The sequence below is a fragment of the Pteropus alecto genome, unplaced genomic scaffold (assembly GCF_000325575.1).
Source record: "Pteropus alecto unplaced genomic scaffold, ASM32557v1 scaffold276, whole genome shotgun sequence".
In the NCBI taxonomy this organism is placed as follows: domain Eukaryota; kingdom Metazoa; phylum Chordata; class Mammalia; order Chiroptera; family Pteropodidae; genus Pteropus; species Pteropus alecto.
The window spans coordinates 7,054,839-7,082,734 of NW_006438074.1; the positions used below are offsets into that span (position 1 = coordinate 7,054,839).

Genomic DNA, 27,896 nt, shown 5'->3' on the forward strand with positions numbered 1-27,896 from the left:
CTTCCTTCCTTCCTTCCTTCCTTCCTTCCTTCCTTCCTTCCTTCCTTCCTTTCTCCCTCCCTCCTTCACTCCTTCCCTCCCTCCTTCCCTCTCTCTTTCTTTTCTTTTTCTTTTTCTTTTCTTTTCTTTTTAAAGTGAACAAGACCCCTCGCAGCAGGGGTGGGGGGTGGTCTTTTCACAGTAGGCTTAGAGTAGGCAGGGCTGTCTTACCTAGACCTTCAGCAATCGGCGTCAGGCACACAGTCGACTTTTGGTGAACAGTTTTTGACTTTGTGAATCAGTTTTGCAATCGGGTCAGAGTTTCTCTTTGCAGCGTTACTCTGTAATAATGAAAGGCAGTGTTGTTTAGTGGTTCAAAACACAGCTCTGGAGCCAGGCTGTGGGTGTCAATCCCAGCATGGACATGGACATGGACACGCTGTTTAATCTTGGAGAATTTGCCTAACTTCTTTGGGCTTTAGTTTTCTCATCTGTAAAATGAGGATCATAACATAACCCTGCCTCATAGGGTTATTATGAAGTTTAAGTTGTTAACATATCTTAAGTGATATGTAATTATCGGCTCTTATTATTACTTTTCAGACTTCAGGTATGGCTACTAGATCCGTCTGTGACCTAAGAGAAGTTCCTTGGTTTTCCCCAATCTTAGAATGTACAGATATTTCTGTCCTTGTGTGACATGAGAACAAAGGACATGTTGTTCCTTGGCTTCTGCTGATTCACATGGCAAAAAAAACCTAATAAATACGTCTTAAAAATCAGGGTGTTACTTCACATAAGTATCCCTGACTTCCCCAAGGAGACAAGGAGAGAATGGTGTGACAGCAGCAATGCCCTGGCCTGTACTTGGACAGCCTTGAGCCCACTGCTTGACCTGGAAGCTTGTGTGCGAGGACACTGATCCAACCCTCTGGCCGGGTGACTGTAGCTCACCAGGGAGAATTAGAGAGCAAAGTCTGGCTGCGTTTCTATGTGGCAGGCAGATTAGGAGTGCGTCTGAAGGAGGCATACTGAGGGAGGAAGAGAGATTTTGGAGGCCAGCTTTGCTCTTTGCAGCTACCTGTGTCCTGTGCCCATCCAGGAGCCTTTGGCCAAGGCTTTGCAAGCCTGCCTCATTCAGCTGGACCTTTGAGTTCCAAGTTTTCCCTGGTGTGTAATTGGTTGTAGGCTGGAAGGGCTGTAGTGGCAGAGGGGCCTGGGTGGGGGTGAGAGAGACCTGCCTCTCAGCCTCAGAGATAACCTGAGTTCTGAGGTGGAGCTAGGGCAGGAAGCTGTGGACCACCTCTGCCCACCATGTAATGCGGGAGGGAGGGGAAAGCTCAGAGTCTGGGAGTGCTGAAGAGGGGCTCAGTGATCCCCTGAGGTGGCAGGATCCTGGGAAGCCAGGCTATTCCATTGCACAAGGTGGTTCTGAGGTAATGCTGTGTGGGCAATGCCATGGCAGGGATGCCTTCATCGCACAAAGAATCGAGTGCCCAGCATTGTACCAGATGCCAAGGATGTGTTCTCAGACAGAATAGAGACTTTCCTGTCTTCATGGAGCTCAGAGCTGGGGCTTCTGTTGTTAATCAAATTGCACAAATCAATTCATTGTCACAAACTGTGTGAAGAGCAATGAAGGAAAAGCGGGGTGTGAGAGGTTATTATAGGGGATCTCCATCCTCACCTGTGGGAATCAGGGAAAGCCTCCCAGAGGAGATGATGTGAGTGGAAGTCTGAAGTCAGAGTGGGAGAGAAGGGAGAAGGGGCAGTGTGTCCAGAGGCCTGGAGGTGTGCCTGACCAGCAATGAGAGAGGTGGGGACAGAGCAGTAAGTGCTGAGGCCAGAGAGGGGGCCCCGGAGTCGGATTCTGCCGGGCCAGGAGACCATGTGAAGGTCCCCAAGGACAGTGGAACACTGATCAAGGTTTGTAAGCAAGGGCAACCTGAAGGGAGTCGAGGCTGCAGATCCCATGCAGGGCTGAGGTGTGGATGACACTGCCCTCTCCAGCCATCCTGTCAGCTCACCCCTCCTCTGTGTGGCCGCCTGGGAGGTGGAGGGCTTCCTCTGGACATGACTATACAGAATTGATTTTACCCAGAACACTAGGCTCTATCACGAGACCCTCTCAGGACATTTCCCTCTGGGCTTGGGGCAGGTCTCAGGTTGAACCTGTGAGCATGGGAGCTCATGGGATCTGAGGAGAGGGCTAAGTTGCACTGTCCATCCCGACAAGGCCTGTGTAGTGGTGTAGCCCTCAGCTGCTCTCTCCCTGTGCTGAGCAGCCAGCACCCAGGGTGGCAGGAGGGACTGGCTTTACAGCTGTGAGACATTCTGCGTACTAATGGACAGGCTTGGAGTTTGTCCAGTAGGGGTGTGCATTTCCAGTGCTCTCTTGAAGGAAGTGGCGCTGCCTCTGGACCTCCCTCTGTTGTTCTGGAAAAGGGTCAACAAGTTCTCATCTTTTTTATATCTCATCATCTTTCACATAAAGGGCCTGAAGATAAACCCGAAACAAAGGTGATGTTTGCACCTCTCTTAAACCCTGTGAGCTTGGTGTGATTATTCAGTCAACTGTAGTGTCACCGATGGTCAGATGTGTGCCCGTGACATTGCCATGCATTGTGAGATAGCCGTTCCTCCAGCCCATACTGATGAAGAGCCTTGAGAGAGGACCCAGCTCTCAAGGCTCATGAAGTCTAATGGTTTATTTAACAGAGCACATGGATTGTATGGTCCAATTATTGTTCTCCAGCTGTATTCTATAGTTGTTAAGAGGGGTTCACTGATAAAAGGGTTTATGGTCGAGTAAGTTTGGAGATGTAGCATCACATATACCCCTGGATCTGGTTACTCATTCCTGTGTAACAAGCTACCACAAAACTTAATGGCTTAAAAGAACAATTTATTATCTCTCATACTTCTGTGGGTTGACCGGACTCAGCTGGACAGTTATCACTTGGGGTCTTCTGCACAGTTACTTCTTTTCATTTCCATTAGTTGCAATCAGATGATAGCTGGGGATAGTCTCATCACTCGCATGTCTCCGTACCTGGGTTGATTGACGTTTCTATCTGCACATGATTTTGCCACATGCTAACTTGGTCTTCTTCATAGCATGGTGGTCTCAAAATTATTAGTGTTCTTTGATGGTTTCTGCCAGAGCGAGTGTTGCAAGAGGCCTGGGAGGAAGCTGTAAGGCTTTATATGAATTTGTTCAGAAGTCCCAAAACATCACTTCCACAGCATTTGATTGGTCAAGCAAGTTACCGAGGCCATTAGAGGAAATTAGACTCCATGGCTCAATGGGAAGAGTAGCAAATAATTTGCAGCTATCTTTAATTCATGGTGAATCCTGAAGATTCACAATGCAGAAGACTATCCAAGGAGTCTGAGAAGTCCAGCAGTAAAGAAACTTGTTTGATTCAGCATTTCCAAGCTGATTATTATCGTTACTTTTAAAACCAGGAAATCCCTGTCTCATTTAACTTGTATTCTCCTAGAGGGCAGTAATCAGATATTATAGGGTAATAGATTGGGGGCTTAATATTACTTTCTAATAAATAAAACTTACCAAAGACAGAATTTAAAAATTGCTAGTTCCTCATTTGGGGAAGTACCAAAATAGAGGGCTCATGACCATCTGCATGGATGGAGAGGGTGAATGTCCCAGTGGTGAAAGCTTTGATTTGACTTCTGGCCAATCTTAGTAATTAATTCACCACTTATGACTATGCAACGTTGGGCAAGTTACCTCTCTCTAGGCTTCAGTTTCCTTATCCACAAAATAGATGGTTTCTATTTCATGGGGTTGTTGGGAGGATTAATGAGATCCTGCATGTGAATTACCTAGTGCAGGTACCTTCCTTGGTAGCTGCTCAGTTCTTTCTACTTCTAGGATTTGATAACTTTGGTTTTTTTTGGACTTGCTTAAGCAAACCAGTATTGTAAGTCATAGATTCACCCCTACTTTTCTCTTTTTTCTTTTCTTTTTTTTATTGTTTGCCACGTGTTTATTTATTTATTTTTATTTATCTTATTTTTGTTTCAGATATGCAGCACAATGGCTAGATATTTATATAATTTATGCTCCCCCCTGACACTCCTTCTTTTCTTGCAAAAGTAAACTTTTCACTTTTTTTTCCCAATCTAGTTTCTCATAAGTGACCGTGACCCCCAGTGCAACCTCCACTGCTCCAGGGCTCAACCCAAACCCATCTGTGCCTCTGACGGCAGGTCCTATGAGTCCATGTGTGAGTACCAGCGAGCCAAGTGCAGAGAGCCAACCCTGGGTGTGGTCCATCGAGGTAGATGCAAAGGTGAGTGTGTACATCTCTGCTCAGCTGAGGAGAGGCACCTGGGCACCGCAGCTTCCTACACAATGCACTCCCGATGGGGGAGCTCAGAATGAGTCCTTTTATTTGGTTCACTGTCCTGTTCCCCCATCCTTTCTATCAGAGAATATGAGAAGGACTGGGCCACCCGAAGGAATGAGTATTTTTCTGTCTTTCAAACACTGCCACCGGACTAAGGCTTGGAGAGATGTGCCGCTATGTGGCTAGTGCTATTTATTTTATTTTGTAAATGGAGATGCTTAAAATTGCAAGGCATTATTGCTGGCTCCTGAATTCCAAAATGTTGGCCAACAGATGTATTTTGTTTGGTCTGTTCACATGTGTAAAAATATTAAAAGCATTTGAGACAATATTGAAAAATTGGGAGATTCAACATAAGTCTGGATTTTTGTACTTCTCGTAAAGAATTGGAAGCTCTGGTAATATTAGGTCTGTGTTTCCTCCCAAAGGCAGCACATAGCTAGAGCTGAGCAGCAGCTACCCCCTTTCATGGGGAGCCCGTTCTCCAGTTCGCCATAGTTTGCAGCATTCCCTATGATGTCTCCAAGCTGAATGTCATTCTTTCTATACCCAGTTCACTTCTCTAATTTATGTCACTTCCCCACACCCTGTAGATATTTGAATTTGTGACCTCTGGACTGCTTAGATCCATTATAGGAATTGTGGGAGGCTAAGCAGGCTTCCTTAGAGCCTCTGATTTTCCAAAGAAAGTACTTGCAGTTCTTGAACTTTAAAACATCCTTGAGGATCTTTGGGCTTGCACAGTTTTGAATAAACCCAGTGAAAAATAATAGAAAACATTTTTTTTCCCCCTTGGAGGGGGTGGAGGTACTTGGGAGAAAAAAAAAGCAGAATGTGGTATTAAATACAGCCCCCCACTTTTCTAAGAATAACATTTAAGAGGAAGATGAGGCCAAGTGGCACTCATTAGCCACTGCCCTTGTGTCATTGGAAAAGCCAGCGTTTGTGTGTGGGCTCACCTACAAGCAGAGTGGTTATCTCTCAGCTTTCCTAAAACCGGGCAGCCATTTTGTCCATGGCTTCTGTGTGTAATTCAAGTGAAGTATGAAATATGCTCACTCCTCTCCTCTTTCAGACGCCGGCCAGAGCAAGTGTCGCCTGGAGCGGACTCAGGCCTTAGAGCAAGCCAAGAAGCCCCAGGAGGCGGTGTTTGTCCCGGAGTGCAGCGAGGATGGCTCCTTTACCCAGGTGAGACCTTGGCTTAGTCTCTCAGGCCTGTTTCCTGGACTGAGGCCAAGAAGAGGTGCCTGAGAATGGGAGGGCCACACAGAGCCTGGGCTCTCTGGGAAACAGCTGAGGGCTCTTTGACACCCTCTGTGCTACCTTCTGGTGTCTACATTCTCCCTCCTGGACGCTCCACGCCACCCTTTGCCAGCTGGCAGTGGGTCCTGAGAAGGCGCATGGAAGTCTGAGCCAGGAAACTGGCATTGCTTGGTTCCTGTCCTCCTTGCTGGCCATCTCCATTTTTCTTTTCTGTCAAATGTAGGCTGATTATTTTTTCTTATCCCTGCCAGTTTCCATGGGCAATCCTAGTATTCCCTTTACTGTTTATTGCTACCCCTCTCCACTCTCCTTCTGCCTACTCTAGCCCTCGAATGCGGCAGTGATCCCTTTGAGTACCATACAAACTGTTCTGTGGTTCTTGGAGTGTGTGGTGTATGGTATATGTGTGCGCGCATGTGCGTGTGTGTACATGCATGTTCATGTGCACTCATGTATGTGTGCACGCAGATTTTAACGTTTCTTTTCAGGCAGCCCCAACTCTCGTTCTGCATGGTCTCTGGTTAGAGCTTTGTGTAAAAGTAGCTCAGACTATGTTGATGTTGGCACAGACTATTTCTAAAACACAGACGGCATAGGGGACAATGGGGTGCTCCATCATAAGCTTGTAGGCTCGAGGTAGAGATATAGTTTTGGAGCGGGCAGGAGGTGGCTGGATGAACACCCTTCTGTATGAAACTGGGGAAGGTCACTGGACAAGGGCGAGTCAGCATGCGGTTAGGGATGGGCCTGGTGCCTCCGCTCCCTTTGTGAAAGAGAGGCATTTGGGGAAGCCCACTACCTTAGAGCTGGGTGGAAGCAGAGGCCTCAGAGGTTTCAGAGCTTTCCTGTAATTCTCAATCAACGGGGCAAAGGCTGTGGGCTGGCCTTTGGTCCCATGGCTTTCAGGTTTCACTTTGGGGCTGGGCCCAAGGAATGGCTGATTTCAGGCTGACCACCTGCTGGGGTGAAAATATGGAGGGGTAGTTGGGTAGCTATTGGGCCTCATAATTTTAAAAGTTCTCAGCTGATTCAAATGTTCAGCCAGGACTGAGGGCCACTGTGTTAAGCTGACCTTGGCTATGACCTTGTAAGAGGTGCTTTTATTCATTTTTCTCATTTAAGCCTCACCCCAGGCCTGTGAGCTAGGTGCTATTATCCCCATTTACAGAAGATGCAACCACAGTGGGATGCAGAGTGGCAGAACTGGGATTCAAACTCAGCTCCCTCTAGCTCCAATGTCCTCCATATACTCTGCTGTTCTCTGAACTGGCAGCTTTAAAGGAGACTCTGAGGTGTGGACTGGCAGAAGGCGATCCGGTGCTGTGGTTAGCACAGTGATTGTGGAGCCAGACTGCCTGAGCGTGACTCCTAGTCCCCACCCTTCAGGCAAGTCACTGAACTTCTTGGGGTCAGAAGATCCTTACGTGAAACATAATTATTATATTACACATATTATTGTATGTTACTATTATTATGAATATTAATGAGTATTATTACAGCTTACTTCATGAGGTCGTGATGGGGTTTACATGAGTTAACACCTGTAAAACACTTGGAGCATTTAACTGCTATGTAAATATCTGTCATCATCATCATCATTATGCCTATCTCTACTCTGGGTTTGCTGTTCAAGTCTTTCCCAGATTTTATGGTTGATGTCACTTAAGGAAAATAAAACCTTTTGTCAAACCTCCCAAAGTTTGAAAATTGAGCTCCCTCATCAATTTTTTATTATTTATTCTAGTGAAAAAGATGCAACTGATCTTTGTATACAGATTTGAAACTATACTGCTGAACATTTACGTATCGGGGAGAAAAAGCAGACCTCTCGGTTGAGTTTAAGGCTGAGACCGGGTAAAGATAATAGGGAGGAGCCAAAATCTTTTTATTCACCCCTTTCTCTAGGCTTGCGTAATCCTGAGTGTGTTGCTTATGAGAACATTTGACCTCTGCCCTCCGAGTTCTGAAGTGTTTGCTGCCTCATGACAGACAGCTGCTGGCCAGCTTTTGTTTTGGTGAGGCCAGGCCAGACCAGGTGGTGTTTGCTGGGGAGAGGATCTTCCAGATTAGTCAGGGCAGAATTGCTAAGAGAGAGGGCCCCTGAAGTTCAGCAAAGGTTGGATAGACAGTCAAGAACCCCCTCATTGGTTTGACACACTAAACACTGCCATGTGTCTCCAGGCTCAAGGCTGGCTCACCCCGGTGGGCAGCCAGGCAGCCAGACAGCTGGCCTGTCCCCATTACAGTGATTGAAATGGATGTGCTTTTTCCCTTGATCAAAGACATTGCAATAACTTCACAAAATGAGGCTGCCTCTTTGAATGTGTTTCAGTCACATTGACGGGCTGCCAAAAGGCAATGGGACAAAACACTCTTCTGCCTCCCCTAACCTCCACTGTCACTTAGCTGGACTTTTTTTGTTTTTTAAGACTAAAACCCAGAGATCAGCTACATTGCTTTAATAGTCTTTCGAATATTGATATGCACATATCTTGGTGTTAATAACAGATTTTAGCCCTGTGAATTATTATAGGAAAATGCCCTTGAAGTTTATGTAGGGAATGAAGGGACCTGAATGGGACGAGGTTTGCTTGGCATGGGGCACATGACTGGGCTGGCTTTCATGGGGTTCATGTGGGATATAATGGTCTCTGCTTTCTTTTTTCCCTTGTTCTCTTCCCTTCATACTTCCCACTCCAACTCACGCAGCAGAGTGGTTGGTGAATGTTAGATCACATTTGATTTTTAAAAACCTCAATGCCTAGTCCATGTCCCAGACCGTTAAATCAAATTCTGGGAGTGGGACCCAGACATTGTGATATTTCAAGCTCCCCAGGTGATACTAATTTTTGGTCAAAGTTGTGAATAGGTCCTTGTTGTTAGGGCTTTATCACGCTTATTCTTGATTGCGTCGTTGGAATGTGGAGTTAATGCTCTTTGGTGACTTGTTGAGTAAGGTCAGGGGCTACAGGCTTTGTCCTCTGCTGTGGCCTTATTTGTTTTCTCTTCTGAGTATCAGGAACGTGACTCCTGACATCTGTTCTACCAAGTCCTCTGCCAAGCAGTTGTCCTATACCACAGCCATAGTGGAAAGGGATTGGATCACCATCACCAGGAAATGTTGGCTGGAGCTTGTCAAGCTTGTGCATCACTGAATGATAATCATGGCAACTCTTTTTATTGAGTGCTACTTGGTGCTAGGCATGGAGTTTTATACTCGTTAATCTTCACTAGGACCTTTTGAGGTAGTTATTAATACCTTCATTTATAATGGAAATCTGAGTTTCAGAGGGGTTGAAAAACTGGTTCAAGGTCACTAAGCTAGAAAGGATTTGTACCCAGCCTTGCCTAATTTCAAGGCCTGTGCTTTTAACTTTTTTTATGCTACAGAAGGAAGGGTCCTTGATGTACATGTAATTCATTTTTATCATCATTGTTATTTTAGAAGTCTCCTCTCTGATACTGTTGACCAATCAAGCAGATATTTTAAAAAATCCTTTGATTATGGGAATTTTCAAATATACAGAAAATTAGAAATAATAGTATAATGAATTCTGTATACCCACCACCCAGATTTAACAATGATCGACATGTGGCTGATTCCATTTCATCTTTATTTTATTTTCATTTCCTGCCTCAAACTGGATTGCTTCAAAGCAAATCTCAGACATAATATTTTCCCATCTCAGACATTTTGGAGCTCCACTATCTTCTAGGCTGTGTGCTGGTTGCTGCGGGTGATTTGAAAAATGTCATGACTTGTGCCTTCAAGGAGCTCATGTGCAGAGAAGATATGAAAACATATGATAAAGTAGCCAGTATTCAAGATCATACATATATAACCAGATACATTTCAAATGCCCATTTACAAGTCAGTAATTTGGAATCCCTAGTGCATTTTGTTTTTGAGAAAATATATACAAATTAAAAAAATTTTGAACATGAAAGATCACCTTAAACAAAACTATAAGGCAAATGATATATATTAACCTTAATGACAAAGGGCTGTTATATAAAGAACTCTTACAAACCAGGAAGAAAAAGATTGTAGTAGAAAAGTGGGCAAGAAATATCAATAAGCAGGTCACACAACAATAAGAAATAGCCAGTAAGTGAATATGAATGATGTCGTTTTCCCTTAGTAATGAGATAAATTTAAATAAAAATAATGTGTCTTTTTGCTTACCAAATTGGTAAAAATTGGAAAAATGATAATAATATTCATGCTTGAGTGAAAAGAAAAGTCTACCCCCACATTGCTGCTGGGGAAGTAAATTGGCATTGAATTTTTATGGGATAATTTTGCAATGTTGTTCAAAAGTTTTTAATTGTGCCACATCTTGAGCCTGAAATTCCATTTCTAGGAATTTATTCTAAGGACATAATTAAAAATATGTGCAAATATTTAGCCACAAGGATTTTATAGTAGCAAAGATTTGGAAACCACCTAAATATCCAATAACAAAGAATTGCTTAAACAAACTATAACGTAGCCACACTATGCAGCTAAGTAAGATGATATATTGTATTGTAGAGGATTATTTTACATATGTGTGTCTGTGTGTATGTTAGGGACTTAATTTAATTAATCAAATAATTAAAGAGAACTATTTTCATTTTTTTCTAAATAGAAAAGTTAAATACACTTTGTAAAAAAAAAAAAATTCTAACAATACAGAAATACGTGGGGAAGGAAGGCAAAGCCAGTGATTTCGTCTTCTTGAAATTGGAGCAATTTAAGTCTGTAATCCTCTAGATTTATTTTCTTTGTGAACTTATTTAGGAAAGAAATGATATAATACCATATATCATTTTATAACATTTTCTTAAACTTATTGTGGGCTTATTACCAGGCTAATTACATATAACTCTACCTCAATTTTTAAATGGCTACATTATACTTCATTGTATGAATACCATGAATCTTGGAAATTTGGGAATTTAATTTCCCGATGTGAGTATCGAGTCAAAAGGACGTGCACTTTTTCAAGCATTTGATGCATACCACTGAATCACCTCCCGTGGTGCTGAGCCTCAGTGTGGTTGATCAGTTGTTGTTATTGAATACATTCCCAAGCCATTTTATTTTTTTGTGTAGATGGAGTATAGCTCTAATAGTACTATAGAATATGAAACACCATTTGTAATGTTACTTCCGTGTGAGAAAATTTTGTTTCTCTTCTTTGAGCTCCATGTTCCAGGAACAGTCTTTCTTGATATAGCTTTGTCTGGCACTAACACTTTCCCCATGTTCACTCTCTCTAATCACTGTTCCCCCACCAATGCATATATAGGCATGCTCTTCTATTCTCTGAGGTTTTTTTTTTTTTTTTTAATATATATAACATATAGGAGCCTGGGGAGCTGTGCTTTCTTCTTCATGATGCTTTATTCTGAAATTGGAAGCACAAAGAAAAAGTGCCATGGTTTTTTGGCCAAGACAGTGAACTCCCCTTGTCAGCATTTCTATAGTTCTTACTCTTGCATTTGCCCAAACCTAAGAACTACAGCTGAGTGCCTGGGCTGGAGCTATGGAGCAGTTCATGATATTCCTTTTTAGCTCCTCCTCCTCCTCCTCCACACCCCTACAGTACAGGACTGCACTTCCTCAAGTCACCTCTGCAGGCCTGAGTGGTGTGACTAGCTTGCCCTGGAAGCACCCGGGTTTACCATTTGGGCCTTCCTCTTCCAGATCCCCAGCAAGTATGAAAGGTATCGATGCTTTGTGTGGAGTGTGAGCCTTCTCTGGCTTCGGTTGATTAAACATGGGCAGGCTGGAGTGCTGAGCATCTTCGTAGGGTGGAAAGGATTTGTCTTATCTTTGATGAGCCTAGAGGTCTAAAAAGAGTCCAGAGGCTCAGAATACTCCAGTACTAAGATCTTGACTGCATTCACAAGCTGGAGTGTTCTGAGCTTCTCCGGCCATCAACAGCTCCATTGGATGGCCCCCAACAAAGTCAGTTCTGTATGTTTTAGTAGGTGGTACCCTGCTTTAGGCTCTCTCAGCCTTCTGTGGCATGTACAATGCCAACTTTTTTTAAAGCAGTCACACTGTTAAAAATCGAAGCCTACCCTTTATGTATAGATGGCATAATGGTCAATAGACCCACTGTTGGGCAAGTGGTTGCCTTTCTTTTTTTCTTTTTCTGTTAAGTGCTCAATAAACATATTATTATTGTTAGAGTTTGAATAATGACTGTGCCCAGGGCATTTTACTACTTGCTTTATATGTGTTTTTCATTGAATTGCTTTTGTTCCAAATAACCAGATATTACATATATTAATTCATACCAAAATGCCCACTATTTAGCACGTAATTGTACTTTGGCAAAAGTTGGTTTTCTTCCTCTTCGGGTATCAGTTTGCTCAACTGTAAAATAGGAGAGCTAATGGAATTATTCCAGAGGTCAGCAAACTGTGACCTGCGGGCTGGCCACCTGGTTTTGTTCTTTAAAATAATGGCTTCGTTGAGACATAATTCACATACCATAAATTTTACCAACAATTCAGTGGCTTGTAATATATTTACAGAGTGTGCACTCATCACCACCATCTAATGCCAGAATATTTTCATCACCCAAGAAGAAATCTTGTACGTATTAGCTGTCACTTTCTATTACCCGCCCCACCCCAACCCCTGGCAACCACTAATCTACTTTCTATTTCTATGGATTTGCTTATTCTAGACATTTCATATAAATGGAATTATATAATATCTGTGTGGTCTTTAGTGACTGGCTTCTTTTACTTAGCATAATGTTTGCAAGATGCACCCATGTTATAACATAAATCGGTACTACATTCCTTTTCATTGTCAAATAATATTCCATTGCATGGATACACCCCATTTTGATTATCCATTCATCAGATGATGGACTCATAGATTGTTTCCATTTTTTGGCTATTGTAAAAAAATGCTATTGCGAACTACTGTGTGCAAGTTTTTGTGTGGACGTATGTTTTCAGTTTTCTTGGTATATATCTAAGGGTAGAATTACTGGGTTTAGAACTCTGTTTAAGCTTTTGAGGAACTGTCAGACAGACTGTTTTCCAAGGTGGCTGCAGCATTTTACATCTCAACAGCAATGTATGAGGGTTCCAATTTCTTTACATCTTTGTAAACACTTGTTATTGTCTGTCTTTTTTACTGTAGCCATCCTGTTGGGTGTGAAGTGGTATCTTACGGTTTCGATTTGCATTTCCCTAATGACTGTTGAGACTGAGCATCTTTTCATGTGCTTTTTGGCCATTTGTATATCTTCTTTGGAGAAGTGTCATTTCAGATCCTTTGTCCATTTTTAAATTCAGTAGTCTTTTTATTATTGAGCTGTAAGACCTCTTTATGTATTGTAGATAAAAGACCCATATCAGATATTTTCCCCCCATACAGTGGGTTGTTTTTTCACTTTCCCGGTAATGTCCTTTACTGAATAAAAGTTTTGATTTTAATGAAGTCCAGTTTATCTCCTTTGTAAAATTACTGTTTGTGATCGTGATGTCAGATCTAAGAAACCATTTCCTAACCCAAGGCAACAAAGATTCACCCCTGTGTTTTTTCATAAGAGTCTTACGGGTTTCACTTTTACATTTAGGTTGATGATCTATTTTGAGTTAAATTTTGTATATGGGTGTGAAATTTTGTATATATCTAGTTATCTCAGCACCATTTGTCGAAAAGATTATTCTTTCCTCCCTTAATTTTCTTGGCATCCTTCTTGAAAATCAGTTGTCCATAAGTGTAAGGGTTTCTTTCTGGACTTTCAATTCTATTCCATTGATCACCATGTCTATCCTTATGTCAGTGCCACATTCCCTTTATTCCTATAGCTTTGTAGTAAGTTCTGAATCTTGTTTTTCTTTTTAAAATGCACAGTGAGGTGAATGTTGTTCTCCATCCATGTGTGGGGTTAATGCCAGCTGCCGTCAACAGGAGAGAGAGGAGATTGGATGTCCAGGAGCCTGAAGCCTGTGCTATAGTTTTAGGTTTTGTGACCAATATCAATGTCCTTGGTTTGGTATTTTCAAGGGAAGGGTAGGGAGAGAAAAGTACAAATTAGGGGATGAGAAACTCTCTGCAATCACTAAGAGCTCTCAGTCTTTGGCAAGCTGATATTTCTTCTTTGAATCTACAAGCGGGGAAGGGATTTCTTTTTCAAATTAGAAACTGTGGGTGACAGCAAGCCTTCGTGCCTTAGAGGGTATGTGTTGCTGCCGCATGAGTCAGGCATTGGACTCCTGCTTACTCCTCTCCTTACATTGACATAGCCTTCGAGGTCATTAAGGTTCTCAGCACATCAAGATCTGAAACGATGTAGAAGCTGGAGCCCTGGCGAGCAACAGCCAGCAGCCAGCTTCCCGCGGGGGCTCTACTGTGGCTCTACTGCCTTCCTATGGTGGTCTAGGTGACATGTAATTTTCAGTGATGTAGCTGTGAAAGAGATTTTTAAATTTTGTAAATGATGGCAGGGACGAGGCTTGATCTATTCACGTGCAGGAAGGATGTGTCTAGCAAGTGACTCATATAATCTCCCGCACATAATACTACTCTTATCTTTTCAATGAGAGAACTGGCACCCCCTGGGTCACCCATCAGATTTAGACATGTGCAATAAGATGAGGGTAGATGAGCGTGCTTTGTGCTCAGGACATTGTATCCACTGTGTTCTGTCAGGACATGCCTGCCCTAACCACTGCTTGGTCCTACTCTCCAATGGCTTTTCTCCAGTCGAATGGCCACTGAGCATCCTCTCCCAGATTGGCTGACCTCATTTGCTTTGGAGCAAGCATGCAAGATCTGGGTGCTCCCAGCTGGACATCTGAGCTCCCCAGAGCCCTGGCTGAGTCTGTCCCTACAGTTTGTCTGTTGTGTAACTAGGCAGTATCTGCAGCTGCTCTTCTGCAAGGGGATATACTCGGGAGGGAGAGAAAGATGAAGGCCTGCTTCTCTGGCCTTCTTAAAGTCTATGGGAAAGGGGAGGCTCCATGATGGGGTGCTTCAATCACCTCCTCTGCTGTTTATTTCTTTTTAAGATAACAACAACACTTACTTATACAGCACTCTGTGCCAGCCTGTTTTATAAGCGCCTGACACAATAACTCATTCAATCCTCGCTGTGACCTACGACACTATTATACTTCCATTTTATAGATGAGGAAATGGAACCACAGAGAAGCTGATCAGCTTGCCTAGGGTCATATAGCTTATGAGTAGTAGAGTCAGGATTCAAGCCCAAGCGTCTGGCTGCACAGTTCTTGGTCCCAACTACAACTCTCAGCCTCTCTAAAGGACACGGCATCTTTTAAAGTGATGTTGCCAAACTAGGACATAGCCAGGAGGGGGACCCCGGTGAGTAAGGTCGGGAAGTTATGTCACACAAGGAATATTCAAAGGAGCCAGAAATGTTTGGTTTGGAGAATTGAAGAACCAAAGGATAGGGGAAGGAGATGACCAAAGGGATACATGAGAACCGTCTTCAAACTTTGGATGTCAATAGCTTTTTACTGAATAATCTCACAGAGCTGACCCAGGATCACTGAGTGATGTATGTAATGACTCAGATGCTGACTCAAATAGGGAAGAACTTTTTTGCAAGTAGAGCAATCCGTAGATGGAATGTCTGACTCAAAGAGAACTTAACTTCCCATCCCAGGAAATGGTCAAGTGGGGACTGGGTGGGCACTGAGCAGGGGTGCTGTGGGGGTGGGGAGAGAACACCACTGAACTGGGAAGGAGGTTAAATTGCAGACCCCTGGGAGGTAACCCTCACACTTTTTAGGATTTTATGAGACAGTAGCTCATGTTCAACCAGATGGATAGGCACACAGTAGGCCCATCGCAAACACTTATTGAGGAACCTTCCAGGCAGAGTCATTAATATCCACACTTAAAGCTATTGCCATTCCACTGTGTGTACATATAACATGCCAGGCAGGTCAGTCAACTAAACTCTTGCAAAGTTAAAGAGATCAGATTCTGCGCCCCCCTCTAATTTCAAAGTAGAGAGAGGTAAGAGGAACACAAGAGGGAGGTATGAAGGCAGAAAAGTTTAATTAAAAGCGAAGTTAGATATGGGAAGCCAGAAAGAGCTCCCACTCCTGCAGGCCACCTTTGTCCCAGTACTGGCCAGATTTTCACAGTTCTACTCTAAAAAACTCCTATACAAGAGTGACTCTTATTGAGTATTTTATGAAGCATAAAAACATATTTAATTTTTCCACCCAAATGGAAATGAAAGTGAATAAACGACAGGTACCATATTTGCTGTTTACAAAACCTGGGTCATTTTAAGCACAAAACAGAGGGGCAGGAGCGAAGAAAATTAAGCTGTTTGGGTCCCTTAAGTCTTAACACCCAGGTTTTAAAAATATCAATGTGTGTTGAGGGGATGGTATTCATACTTTTCGAAAAATACCAGAAAAATGTTATTGATCATGTACTTGGAGGAGTGACAGCAACACCGACATTTAGGAATTAGTTTGTAAATTTCCACCTTACCACTAAGCAGCGAAAGTTCAATTTAGAGCTTTTGTGTCAAAGGGGACCTCTGCGGAGTCTAATTCCTCTTCTCCTTACTCTTCCTGCCCCGCCCTAATCCAAGGCTTGCATTCCACCTACAAGTTCTCACCAAGCAGTCAACTACTTTTTGCTTGATTGCCACTAGAGACAGGAAGCTTATTACCACCAATGACAAAGTACATAATGCATTTTGGGACAACTTAGTAAGGAAAGTCCTTCTCTGCAATAACTTGAGAGCTGTCTTCCTGTAATTTTCAACAGATGACCCCAGTTCTTAGCTGTGGGACTTACAGAATCCATAGAAACCCCACTTTCCACAGAAAGATTTGAAAACAGACACCATTATGTCCTTGTGAAATCTTATCTTTTAGCCAACAAATATTTCTTTTTGCTATGGCAAAAATCCTTAGTTCTATCAACTCATTCTCATATCACAGAGATTTATGTCTCTTTTTTCCTGGCCTCTTTCTTCTGAACTCAGTTTGCCAAGGTCCTTCTTATAGAGTGTCCTTTCCCAAATTGTACACGATATTTCAAATGTGGTCATAAACAGCCTGGGGAAGAAGGCAACTGTCTCTTGTTCTAAGCACACCACTTCTAACTAATATCATATTGGCAGCCACATTACACCATCAACTCGTAAAAAACATAATCAACAAAGTCCCATATGTAGGAGGATTTGAAATTGAAGGGTTATCTTCCTTCCCTGCATCTCCTCCATTAAATTCTGGAGGATGAGATAAATACTATAAAAGGAAAATCTCTTATTCCTTAGCAGACAGTCCTCCCTAGACCTGGCATAAAGCAGGAGACAGTGTCTACAGCCAACAGGAAGAGCTGTGCTTTGAAGCTTTGGCCTCCAACCTCCCTGTACAAGGGAAGGGAGAAAGGATGAAATCAGCTTATGCTGAGGACACACTCCATACCCGACACTACTTTAGATGCTATATATCTTGTCTCATTTTGTCTTCTCAGTAACCTTCAAGGGACACCATTAGCCTTATTTTATAGATATGCTCAGAGAGGTTAAGTGACTTTGCGAAAGTCACACAGCTTGTAGGTGAGATGATATTTAAACTCAGATCATTTTGACTCCGAAGCTATGTTATTCCTTCTGCATCTTGTGGCTTCTGAGCCAAACCTGACTGAAGATGAGGAGGATATTTGTAGGATAACTTTTTCCAAATTGCAGAAAAAACATGCTCAGGCTCAGTGGCCCAGAGGGTCCCACTAGCCCTTCCTCCCCCTCCCTCACTGCATTCAGACTCTCTTCCATGTGTGAAATCACCCAGTAGGTTTAACACTGTAATCACTCGACCCATGAATTAAAAGACCACATGTCATCAAAACACCTGGAATATAAAAACTTTGGAAAGAAGTATGGTCGCAAAGCCCCTTGTTCCCAAATTCCCACCTAGAAAAGTACCCGTTTCTTGAGTATTTCATGATAAATGCCAGAAAGGGTGGAGTAAAAAGTTTCCTTTAAAACAGTGGTTCTTGAAGTGCCATCCCTGGACCAGCAGCAACAGCATCACCTGGGAACTTGTTAGAAATGCAGATTCTCCGGCTGACCCCAGACCTAATGAATCCAGAAACTCTGTGGGTGGGGCCCAGCCATGTGTTTTTATAAGCTCTCCAAGTAAATTTAATGCACACCCAATAAAAAATGTTCTCCTGCAGCTTCTGATGGAGAGAGATGTTCTGGTGTTACGAGTGTCAACCTCAGGTGGCCTGGATACCCAGTCTTCCAGCCAGGGCCCATGGCACCCATGCAAAACACAATTTCTGAGAGGTTTTAGGGAATCAGACGAAAGGAAAATGGAACTGCCCTGAAACAAATTTATCAACTGGACCAACAGTAAGATACTTAACTTTCACTATGCATTTGCTTAATCCAAAGAACCTGCTAACTGATTTGGAGCAACTGGCAGATTGAAAATAAAAAGACAGTCTCATACTCCCACAGCCAAAAGAGACAAATATCCACAGGCCTTCTGCTTTCAGTTTAGCTTTTTCCCACTAGGAAATGTTCAAGTACATCATAATAGTCATTTCATTACAAGTTTGGTAGTTGCTACAAAGGATGCTGAATCAGACCTGTCTCTTTGCATATGGTTCACATTTTCTGTTTTACAAAGGAAGCACAAAGAAACAGAGGGAGGCGGGAAGGAAGCCACAGGGTGAGAAGGTGCTGTGCCTTGGAGGGGATCCCAGTTGTCGGTGAAGGCCTGAGGCAGTTCAAGATGGTTTTCTCAATAGATATAGAGCTTGAGAATGTGTTACGAAAAAGGGGATGGGGATGGGGGGCTGCTGAGTGGGTAGGGGCTTGCCAGGGGGAAATTATTTCAAGAATAGTGAACAAAATAAGAGTCTGAAACTTGGACTGTAAGAAAGTAGGGCTGAGAAAAGCAAAGAAATACAGCAAGGCCCTGTGCTTCATTTTACTGCCCCCCCGTTTTTAAGTACATTTCCGAGAACACTGTGAACCATGAAATGCTCCCCACACAAAATTAAGGGAGGGTCCCCTAGTTAAATAAGTTTAGGCATTGCTAAAATGATCTCTTCCTCTTAGAGCTAAATCGTGAATTGATTTAAGGTTCTGAGATGTTCTGCAGTCAAGAAATCTTTTAATTTTAATTATTTAACCCGATATTTCCAAAGTTATTTGGCAAGAGAACTCCTGCATCCCCAATAATTCTTAGTCACACCTCGTGGAACACCAACTGCGTTCTTCACTATGTCACAGTGGCAGAGGTAAAGGCATCGGGAACAGCCGCTTCACGTTACAGGAGAGAAGAGAGGTGGGCGTGAGCAGGAGGGACTGGTCTCCTAGGGAGGCAGGGGGCCCTTGGTAGGAGGGAGATCAAGAGTCTAACAACAAAGAAACAACTTTGGGATGTGAGGTCCGACCGCTGTTAGAGACTCAACCCCCCACCTCCAAGAACAGCCAAAGGAGAGCAGGCTGGCCAGGGGATGTGGCAGAGGCCCCCATGCTGTCACCCCAATTACTCCAGAAATGGCCTCTCACTGAAATTGGAGCAAGATTCTCTTCCAGTTGCCTCCTTGATTCGAATATCTATCTCATGCTACTCTCCCCGCACCCCACGTCCCCCCGCACCCAAAAAAAGAGTTCCGTGTGCTGGAGAATTACTGGCACAGAGATGCAATCAGTTTCCTCAGGCACCAGCACTAGGAACAAGGCCTTTCTCAATCTCCCTTCCAGGCCTGGGAGACTGCCACATGTCACAGCTAGGTGCTGGCCATCAGGCTTCCTCTCTGTCTCTGGCCCTTGGTTTCCTCATTTGTAAAATGTTTGGGTTAGAGTGGTGATCGCTAAGGTTTTCTCCAGCTCTCTCCATTGCAAAAGTTTACAAGAGCTTGGAGATTGAGATTTGAGTTCCTGTGCTGTTATGAACTAGCTGCGACATTTGAACCAGTAATCTCTGCTCCCTGTGCCTCTCCTATAAAAGATGGGCACACAGGGTGACTCTGAGGCCCACATGAGAAAATGCATAGGTCGTCGGTGGTGACTGAAAAGCTGCTGTGAAAGTAGAAGGTGGTGTTCTCTGTCTGAGGCGCGGCACCTGTGAGCGACCGCCGTCCGAGTGCATAGTCCGTGTGTCTCCTTTGTTTCTCTCAGGGCTTTCCGCCACGCAGTCCCCGGTCTGCTCTGTCCTGTGAGCTGGTATTTGCTCTGCTCTCCTCTACTCATTGCTCACTCAGCTGCATTTGCTGCGAGCGCTAGCCGCCCACATTCTGCCAGGTGTCCAGGAGTTGGACTAAGGTTGAAGATTAACAGGCTTAAAATAATTTTAAATTCGTCTTAATTTGGACAGAGGTTGACCTGAAATATACCACTGGGCTGTTAACACAAAGGACTTCAAGTCAAAAACCTTTACGTATATGAGTCAGAGACGAAATTCTCTTACCTAAGAACATGCTGTTTTAAAGTACCTTTGGGAATACCAGTTACATTTAATAGGATGGCTAAGCAGGGTAACCTCACTTAGGCTGATGTACAAACACTTTTTTTTTCTTTTTTCCCGGTTATATTTTTATTTTTAATTAAATTTATTTGGGCAACATTGGTTAATAAAAGCATGGGTTTCGAGTATACGATTCAACAGTAAATCATCAGTATATTGCATTGTGTGTTTACCGCCTGAAGTTAAATTTCCTTCCATTGCCATATATTTGATCCCTTTTACCCTTGTCTACCTCCCCGCTACAAACACTTTTTGTCTCTTATGAAGACCCATCAGTTTACATTTCAGCCTTCCTGGGATACTCTAGAGAGGTAGGAGCAAATTCTATGGTTTGTATTTGTACTTTTGGGACCAGAACAACCCCGAGTTTTGAGAACTGCACAGTGAGATAGTAGACATGGCCAATTACCTTGTCAGTTCCTCTTGGCCCACGCTTTTTCCATAGATTAAGTCTGAGAGTTGATTAATTTGAGGCCGGGGGTGGGGCATTCAAATATTTATCCCATCCAAAGGAGATTACTTATTAATTCAAAAGAACAAATAAGGTTGCAAGGAAAGAATATAAACCAGGTAGAACTTACATCTTGATGTATATATGAACTATCAATTCTATAGAATTTACATTCTGGTCGCTTTTCTGCAAGAAGCCTTACTTCTCTGGCTGTAGTAGAACTGTTGCTATATGAAAACAAACTTCCTTTTCTTTCATTCAAATTTTTTCAAACTTTTTGCTGATTTCAGACTGCCCCTTCCATGGCAGCTGGTCAGAATAAGATGTTCTTTGGTTCTCATCAGAAAATCTGGCGGTGCCCTTTTCGAGTGTACAGATGGTTTGCTGAAAAATAACACAATGACAATAAATAGCGTAGCTTAACTGGGCACTTACCATGTGAACTAAGTGCTTTATTTACATTATCTAATTTAATCCTCTCAACAACAGAGTGAGGTAGGTATTAGTATCTCCCCTTTTTAAACAGACTTGGGCAGTTTGAGGCTTGGTTTGACTAAGAACCTTTCCGAGGCTGCAGAGGGCGGGAAGTTCAGCAGTGAAGTGGCGGGTGGGGTTGGTTAGTGAAGGACAGTGGGCAGCAGTCAGACTCTACCCTGCTGTCCATCTCCATGTAACTTCTTCTTCAAGAAGACACCTCGAAGACTGCCGAAGACAACTTACAAACATCCCTTTGACTGAGAATCAGGGGTTAATTCACTCAGGGCTCTTGCAGCAAAGGGAAGTGACCATGCTGGGCACCTCCTGTGTTTCCTGCAGCCCGTGTCCGCCTTTGCTCGTCGCTGTCCCTCCCCTGCAGCACACCTGGGACAGGCGTGCCTGTGACTGAGTACTCCAGGCCTCTGAGAAACGTGGCAATAATTCTTCCTCTGGTTCCAGTTTTCTGCGACGTGGAAGCAGCGCCCAGCCCGAGGATTTTGTAATCTAGAGTCTATTCCTTGGAGTCTGTTCTGAGGAAAATGCTGAGGGCCCTGGGGAGAAAGGGGTTATATTTGGGCCTATGGGCCTGGCTGGGGGCTGGGAGACAGTGTCCCATGTCTACAGGGATACAGTGGATGTACCCAGTGAGCGTGTGGTCCTTGGGACCCGCTGAGGCCAGAGGTCAGATTATATCCCCTGAAACAAAGCTTTGGGCTTAAGCTCTTACTCATGCATTTAGTTCTATCCCCCCTAGGCTTGGCTGGGGCTCTGCATGCCTGGGAGGAGGGGGCTTTCCATCCAGCAGTTCTCCATGGCCTGCTTGACCACAGTGCTGTCTCTAGCAGGCAGCACGGGGCCAGAGGCACAGCTTTGGGTGCTGGACTTGGGCAGTACAGTCCTCAAGGAGAGGGAGGCCAGCCTTGGCCATGGGGCCCGGGGCCCAGGAGTGAGTCAGCGTGGCTGCACAGCCCCAGGCACAGGTTTCCCCTGAGGTGATTATTGGCCAAGGAGGAGAAAGCTGCCAGCCAGGTCTCATTAAAATGCTGTCACTGGCGAGGAATCGTCTCTAGGAACTATCCCCTGCAGAGCTGACAGAATCTGAAGGGGTAAACTCCAAGTTTCCAGCCATGCTTCCCACCCAAGCCTCTGGAGGTTACTGGGGGAGCTGTGGCCCATGAGGAAGCCGGCTTGCCAGGTGTTTCTGACAGAGCTGAGAGCAATCATGTATCCTGCTGTCACCCGTGCCAGGTACTGGACTCACACTGTTTTCCTGGCCGGATCCCTCCAGGTTTGGCCTTGTTATCCCCATTTTATAGACGGGGCTCAAAATGCTAAGTAATGTGCCTAGTTTGTAACTGGCTGGACCAGGATTCAAACTCAAGTCTGTCTGGGTTTCTTTCCATTCTACCATTACGCCCCCTCAGAAGTTAGCACTGACACAACCCAAGATGTGGATCTTAAGTGAGCGTCTGGGGCAGCAGCCATGGCCGCGGGGTGTAAACCGTCTTATGGATTATCTCCATGAGATGTGGTGGGAGTGGAGTATGGCACTGACGTAAAGGCATCGAATATCGTTTTCATGCATGGACAGGAGAGAGAAATGCCTCCTTTACATACAGACATCATCCTGGTAGGAGCAAGATGCCCTCCATCTTGTTCTTGTCCTGATTTCTGGGGATAGGTTCACAGTGAAACAGCTGGTCCTGGGGAAAACCACACAAAAGCAGAAGCCTTTCTGTAGCTTTTCGGACTTACTGATAACTTCTGGATTTCACCCAGGCCATCAGATCTCTCTTTTACCTCTGTACCCCTCGTGACCCTTAGTATTCAGTCTGTATGTTATTACTGTCTGTCCTCAGTTTCAACATGTCTTTGATCCCAAGAGGCACGCTTTTTTTTTTCACACTTTAATATCTGTACACACATCTTGTAAATGAAGTCTTCATTCAATGTGATGCGACTGCTTAAATTAATGTTACATTTTTAGAATTGATGGAGACCAAGAACTGAGGAAATATAATCACTTATGCATTTATTCAGCTCATTGAGCATCTACAATAAATGTCAGGCATTATTCTAGATGTTGGAATATGGAAATAAGCAGGGTGCAGTCCCTTGTTTTAGGGAGGTTGCAGTCTGGGGGCAGAGGAAGATAGACAAGATGGATCAATAGTTATAGCTCGTTGTGATAAGGGCTCTGAATCTGGGAAACGGGTGTGTGGAGGGTCAGAGGAAGGAGGGCGAGGAGGTGGGGAGACTGGGACCACTTTGCTGAGAAGGTGTATTGTGAAGAGGGTGGGAATACAGAAGGATTAAGAGTGGGCTGAGGATGGGCTGGGGAGTGGTACTGTGGACAGATTGAATAGTTAGAGCGAACAGCATTTAGAACCATGAGAAAGTAGGATGTGCTTGTGAGCTTTAAAGGGTTCATTGTGGCTGGAATGGACAGTGTGTGTGGAGGCATGGGTGTAAAATGAGGCTGTGGGAATACAAAGGAGCAGATCATGGAAGACCTCAAGCAAATTTGCATGAATGACAGCCATTGGCAGAGAAAGAATTACCCCAAATGAAGCAAAAGCCTCATTTTCATTTTATTATTCCCAGTCAGGGTAAACCTGATCATAGAGGCTTGAGCAAGATCTCACAGTCGTGCAGGGCAACTAGACTAGAACCTGCAGGCACAAGTGACCTTATTCTTACTTAAACCCCATCACGTGTACCCTTGTCTCAGGAGAGCCACCTGGTGAACAGGCAGGCTGACTGTCTGAACAGATGCTGAGAAAACCCAGAAAAAGAAAAGCTTACCACTTATCTCTTCTTGTTAAAGAAGGGTCACATCAACCTACAGTGGTGGCATTCCAACTTGTACTTGTCAAATTAGTTCACCAATCAGAATTTTTTACAATTATATAGGAGGGTATGCCAGTGTTTGGGAAAAAAATGTATAGGTATTGGTGAGAACCATCACAGGAAAAACACAGTAGACATATCTAAGTATAATATAAGGTATTCAGCATTACAAGTCGTAAGAAAGCAGATAAATTGCTGTGATGTGCACAGGAGTCACACAGAAAACATAATCGATGTTGTTGACTGATAGACCCACCTGCAAGAGATATTCTGGGAACAGATGCTGGGGTGAGAGGTAGAAGGAGCTCATCCACATACTGGGGATGATTTGAAAGGGATGGGAGGTAACTCTTAGTAGCGTGACTCAAGACTTACGGTTCTTTTTCCCTTACAATTTCCCTGTACAGGTGCAGTGCCACACTTACACGGGGTACTGCTGGTGTGTCACCCCAGATGGGAAGCCCATCAGTGGCTCTTCTGTGCAGAATAAAACTCCTGTATGTTCAGGTACCGTAGGGAGGGGTGGGAAGAAAGAAAAGGGTTGGAGAGAGACCCCTTGGCTGTCTTCCGCATCTTGTGGGGGAATCTTTGACAGATTGGTGGTGGCTCTGAGCTATCCCCCAGAACAGGGAGGAGTCCTCTCAAACACACTTGCTCCGTAGTCAGCTGGGTGATAGGATCAGTATCTGTCCATGCGTGTATGTTGATTATTTTAAGTTTAGGTTTCCAGAGTATCAGCTGTAACCCCTGGAGCACAGCATATATGTTTTTAGCTTGCATGCTCTGGTTGCTAGTGGCCCTGGGAGCATTTTATTGAGATGGGTTTCAAGACTACACGGGAGCTCAACACCAAAGGCTGTGATGATTAATTAGTGATGTCTGTCATGAGCACAGGAGGCCTACGTGCCATATATTTTCCACCGCTGAACAATATAATGTAGAGTGATGGAAAACTTTCATAATAGTGGCCTTCAAATCTGCTGTCATCTGTGGTTGCCTGGGGAATGAAAAACCCAGGCATCGAGGCCCCTCCTTGTCTGTTTTGATCCAGTAGGTCTGGAGTGAGACCTGGAGTCCACATGTTTATGAAGCTTCTCAAGTGGTTCTGATGACTTAGGGAACCGCTGTGTCATAGTGACCCTCTAGGATGGTCCATGGCAAAAATTAAGTCCTTTCTATTTACAACTTTATAAGCATAGAGAAATTTTGCTCTTAGGTCAACTTCATGGGATTGTGGATTATGGATTTATACAAGCCCCACACTTTCCACTTCCATTAAGATGGTAAGGGACTCGAGAGTCGGTATCTTAATTCATTGTGCAGCTCAGCCCTCATTCAAAAAACCCTGTCCCACAGTTAGCTGCTTCATATTTCTCTGTATCTGTGTATATGAGTTTTATTTATTTACTTATTTTTAATTTTTAAGTTCAAGCAAAGCATAAAAACATTCTAAAACCTATGGGAAATTCCAAAGGCTAGTAGTCTTGTTATCTTAATATTATTATTTTTTCACAAAATATATTCATTTTTCTACTGGCCTTGCTATATAAAAAGAGAACTAATTGGGAAGATCAGTAAGTATGTACATTAGGAAGTCAAGATTTGCAGGTCAAAAAGGAAAGCTTACTTTATTTGTGGTTTACATGGAAGCGAGAAGCCTTAATTGGGGTTGGTATGGGGCCAGGGCAGGAATGAGCCTTCCTTGCAAATGACCTGGAATGTTTCATTTAAAGCAAACAAATGCACTAGAAACAAGTCATGCAGGGTAAGATAATTGCATTCTCACAAAATTTGCATATGGAGAAAGAGTATAACTAGATTGAGAAAATATGGATATTGTCTTTTGTTGGTGGGATTGCCACAGATACCCTTCAGAGGATGAGCTGGTGATACCCTACCTGTGTGGGTTTCATGGAGAAGACATGTATTACAGGCTCAGGACCACAGGACAGCATACCGAGGGCAGAGCATTTGGTCAAACACACACACGACCCCTTCCTGGAAGAACGGGCTGCATGTAGAAAATTGTTTCCATGCCTCAGACTATTTTGGCCCATTGAGTACAATTGGGCCAACAATTTTCTACTTAATGCAGATGGAAAATTGCCGATTTCCTGCCCTAACCAGCAAGAGATGTCAATCATTGCATTCACAGTAAGAGGGGGTTTGTTTTCGGTTGGCCCTGCTGAGTGGATATGGCTCAGAACACGGAGTTGGTAGGAAGTGGGGAAGATGGAGAGTGGAGGCGAAAGGCAGCTTTGGGAATGTTTAATAAGGCAGTTGTATAGATGTGGAACTTTGTTGCCAGGGAACCTGGAAATCATGGCTCATCTTAATTGTGCTGTGATATCAGTGACACTGACATTAAACAAACCCCACTCGACATGTATGTATGTACTAACTTTGTATATAATGTCCCTAGATGTGTAAACTATGTATACATACATGTAACCATATGCTCATAACATCAGGCTTTGCCAGCTCTTTGAAAGGAACCAACTGCGATGCATTCTGAATGCCTATTTTTTGTCTCCCCTCTCACTCAAGGTTCAGTCACTGACAAGCCCTTGAGCCAGGGTAACTCAGGAAGGAAAGGTGAGTAGAGTTTTATGCTTTCTCAAACTGTTTGCTTCTAAAGCCAGTCCAAGCAGGAATTCTTGGACAAGATGGAAGGAGCTGGGGTTAAAGCTAAAAGTGCCCCACAGAAAATCTCCATTCTTATTCTGTGTTTCCTCCCAGAAGCACTGGAGGTAAGTAAGGCTCATCGATGGTGTAGACAGAGCTCTCAGAATTTCTGAGGGAGGTCAGCGAGTCCAGGGCATGGAGCTGGCAGGGACCCTGAGAATCTTGGTTCCTGGGAAGTTCAATCATCTACTGGTATAGCCAGCATTAAACCAAGAAGGATGATGCAAGCAGGTGTACCCAGGCTGCCCTGACCCTCTTATTTTGGAAACCCATTCGAGCATTTTCTCCTTCACTAATTCTCCTCAATAATTGTTCCAGTTCATCCAGATTCTCTTAAGTCTAGGCTGGCTTCATGGGTTTATGACCTGTGTAGTTGTCATTAAATTCTGTTATTTTATCTCTGAACTGATGTTTTATAAGTATGTAAAGTAGGTGGAACAATGAAGCATTGAGCAGAAGAAATACATGCAATATGCATATCTGGCCCCCATGTGCATATAGCTTTTGCGATGCATGCTACAAAGTTTTAATGGTGTGCTTAGAATTTTAAGTTTTCTTTACGTAGAGCAACATTAAATAGCAAATTAAAAACCAGGAGAAATCAAGAGAGCGACTATGGAAGAGAGGATAAAACTTTATGTTTTCATGTCTTTAATGATACTTTTCTCTGCTTTTTGAACAAAGGGTCTTGCATTTTTGTTTTAGTTCACATTATGTTACTAGCCCCAATTAAAGCATTTGTTTGAATGCTATTTAGTGGACCATCCACCATGAAGAATAGGTCCCTGGAATATGCTGAGCATAATTTCCAGTGTGTCAGACGCTAAGATTCACCACTACTTACCCCTAGGATGACATACACACAGAGTTGTAGTTGCATAGAAAACAAATGTCAATTTCACCGCAGGAGCAAGCAATCCACAACTCCCATTTTGGGCTCTCCGTTAGAACACAGACAAGGGACCTTGGCTGAGTTTGAGGCTTCCCATCTGAGTCTGGGCTTTGGGAACTTCATGCTCACAAGAGTCCATGTGAAAGTTGGGTCTGCAGAGGATCAGTGTGAGGTGCACAGGTTTGTTCACATGCCATCACAGGGAGACCGAAGTGAGAGTCCCTGCACCTTGCCCCAGGTGCTTAGTCCATGAGGACAGGAAGAGGAGGCAAGGTGACCGTGCCTGGATGCAGGAGGTGAGAGTCTGGAGAACTCGCTGCCCCTGAATGCAGGTGTTCCCAGAAGACGTGGAAGTGAAGCACGGTGACACCACCCACACACTAGAAGACACTAGGGACCAGATGGGCTGCTCCCCTTCCAG

At 43.8% G+C, this 27,896-nt stretch overlaps 1 protein-coding gene across 1 annotated transcript in view; it reads left to right on the forward strand.

Annotated features, from left to right (window-relative positions):
* Window positions 1–27,896, forward strand: part of SMOC1 (SPARC related modular calcium binding 1) — a 77,486-nt gene that overhangs the window by 984 nt on the left and 48,606 nt on the right. Inside the window, exons 2-5 of the mRNA XM_025049101.1 lie at window positions 4,133–4,298; window positions 5,431–5,543; window positions 24,306–24,405; window positions 26,446–26,493. Of these exons, the coding sequence (XP_024904869.1) occupies window positions 4,133–4,298; window positions 5,431–5,543; window positions 24,306–24,405; window positions 26,446–26,493 (427 nt within the window). The remainder of the gene's footprint in view (window positions 1–4,132; window positions 4,299–5,430; window positions 5,544–24,305; window positions 24,406–26,445; window positions 26,494–27,896) is intronic.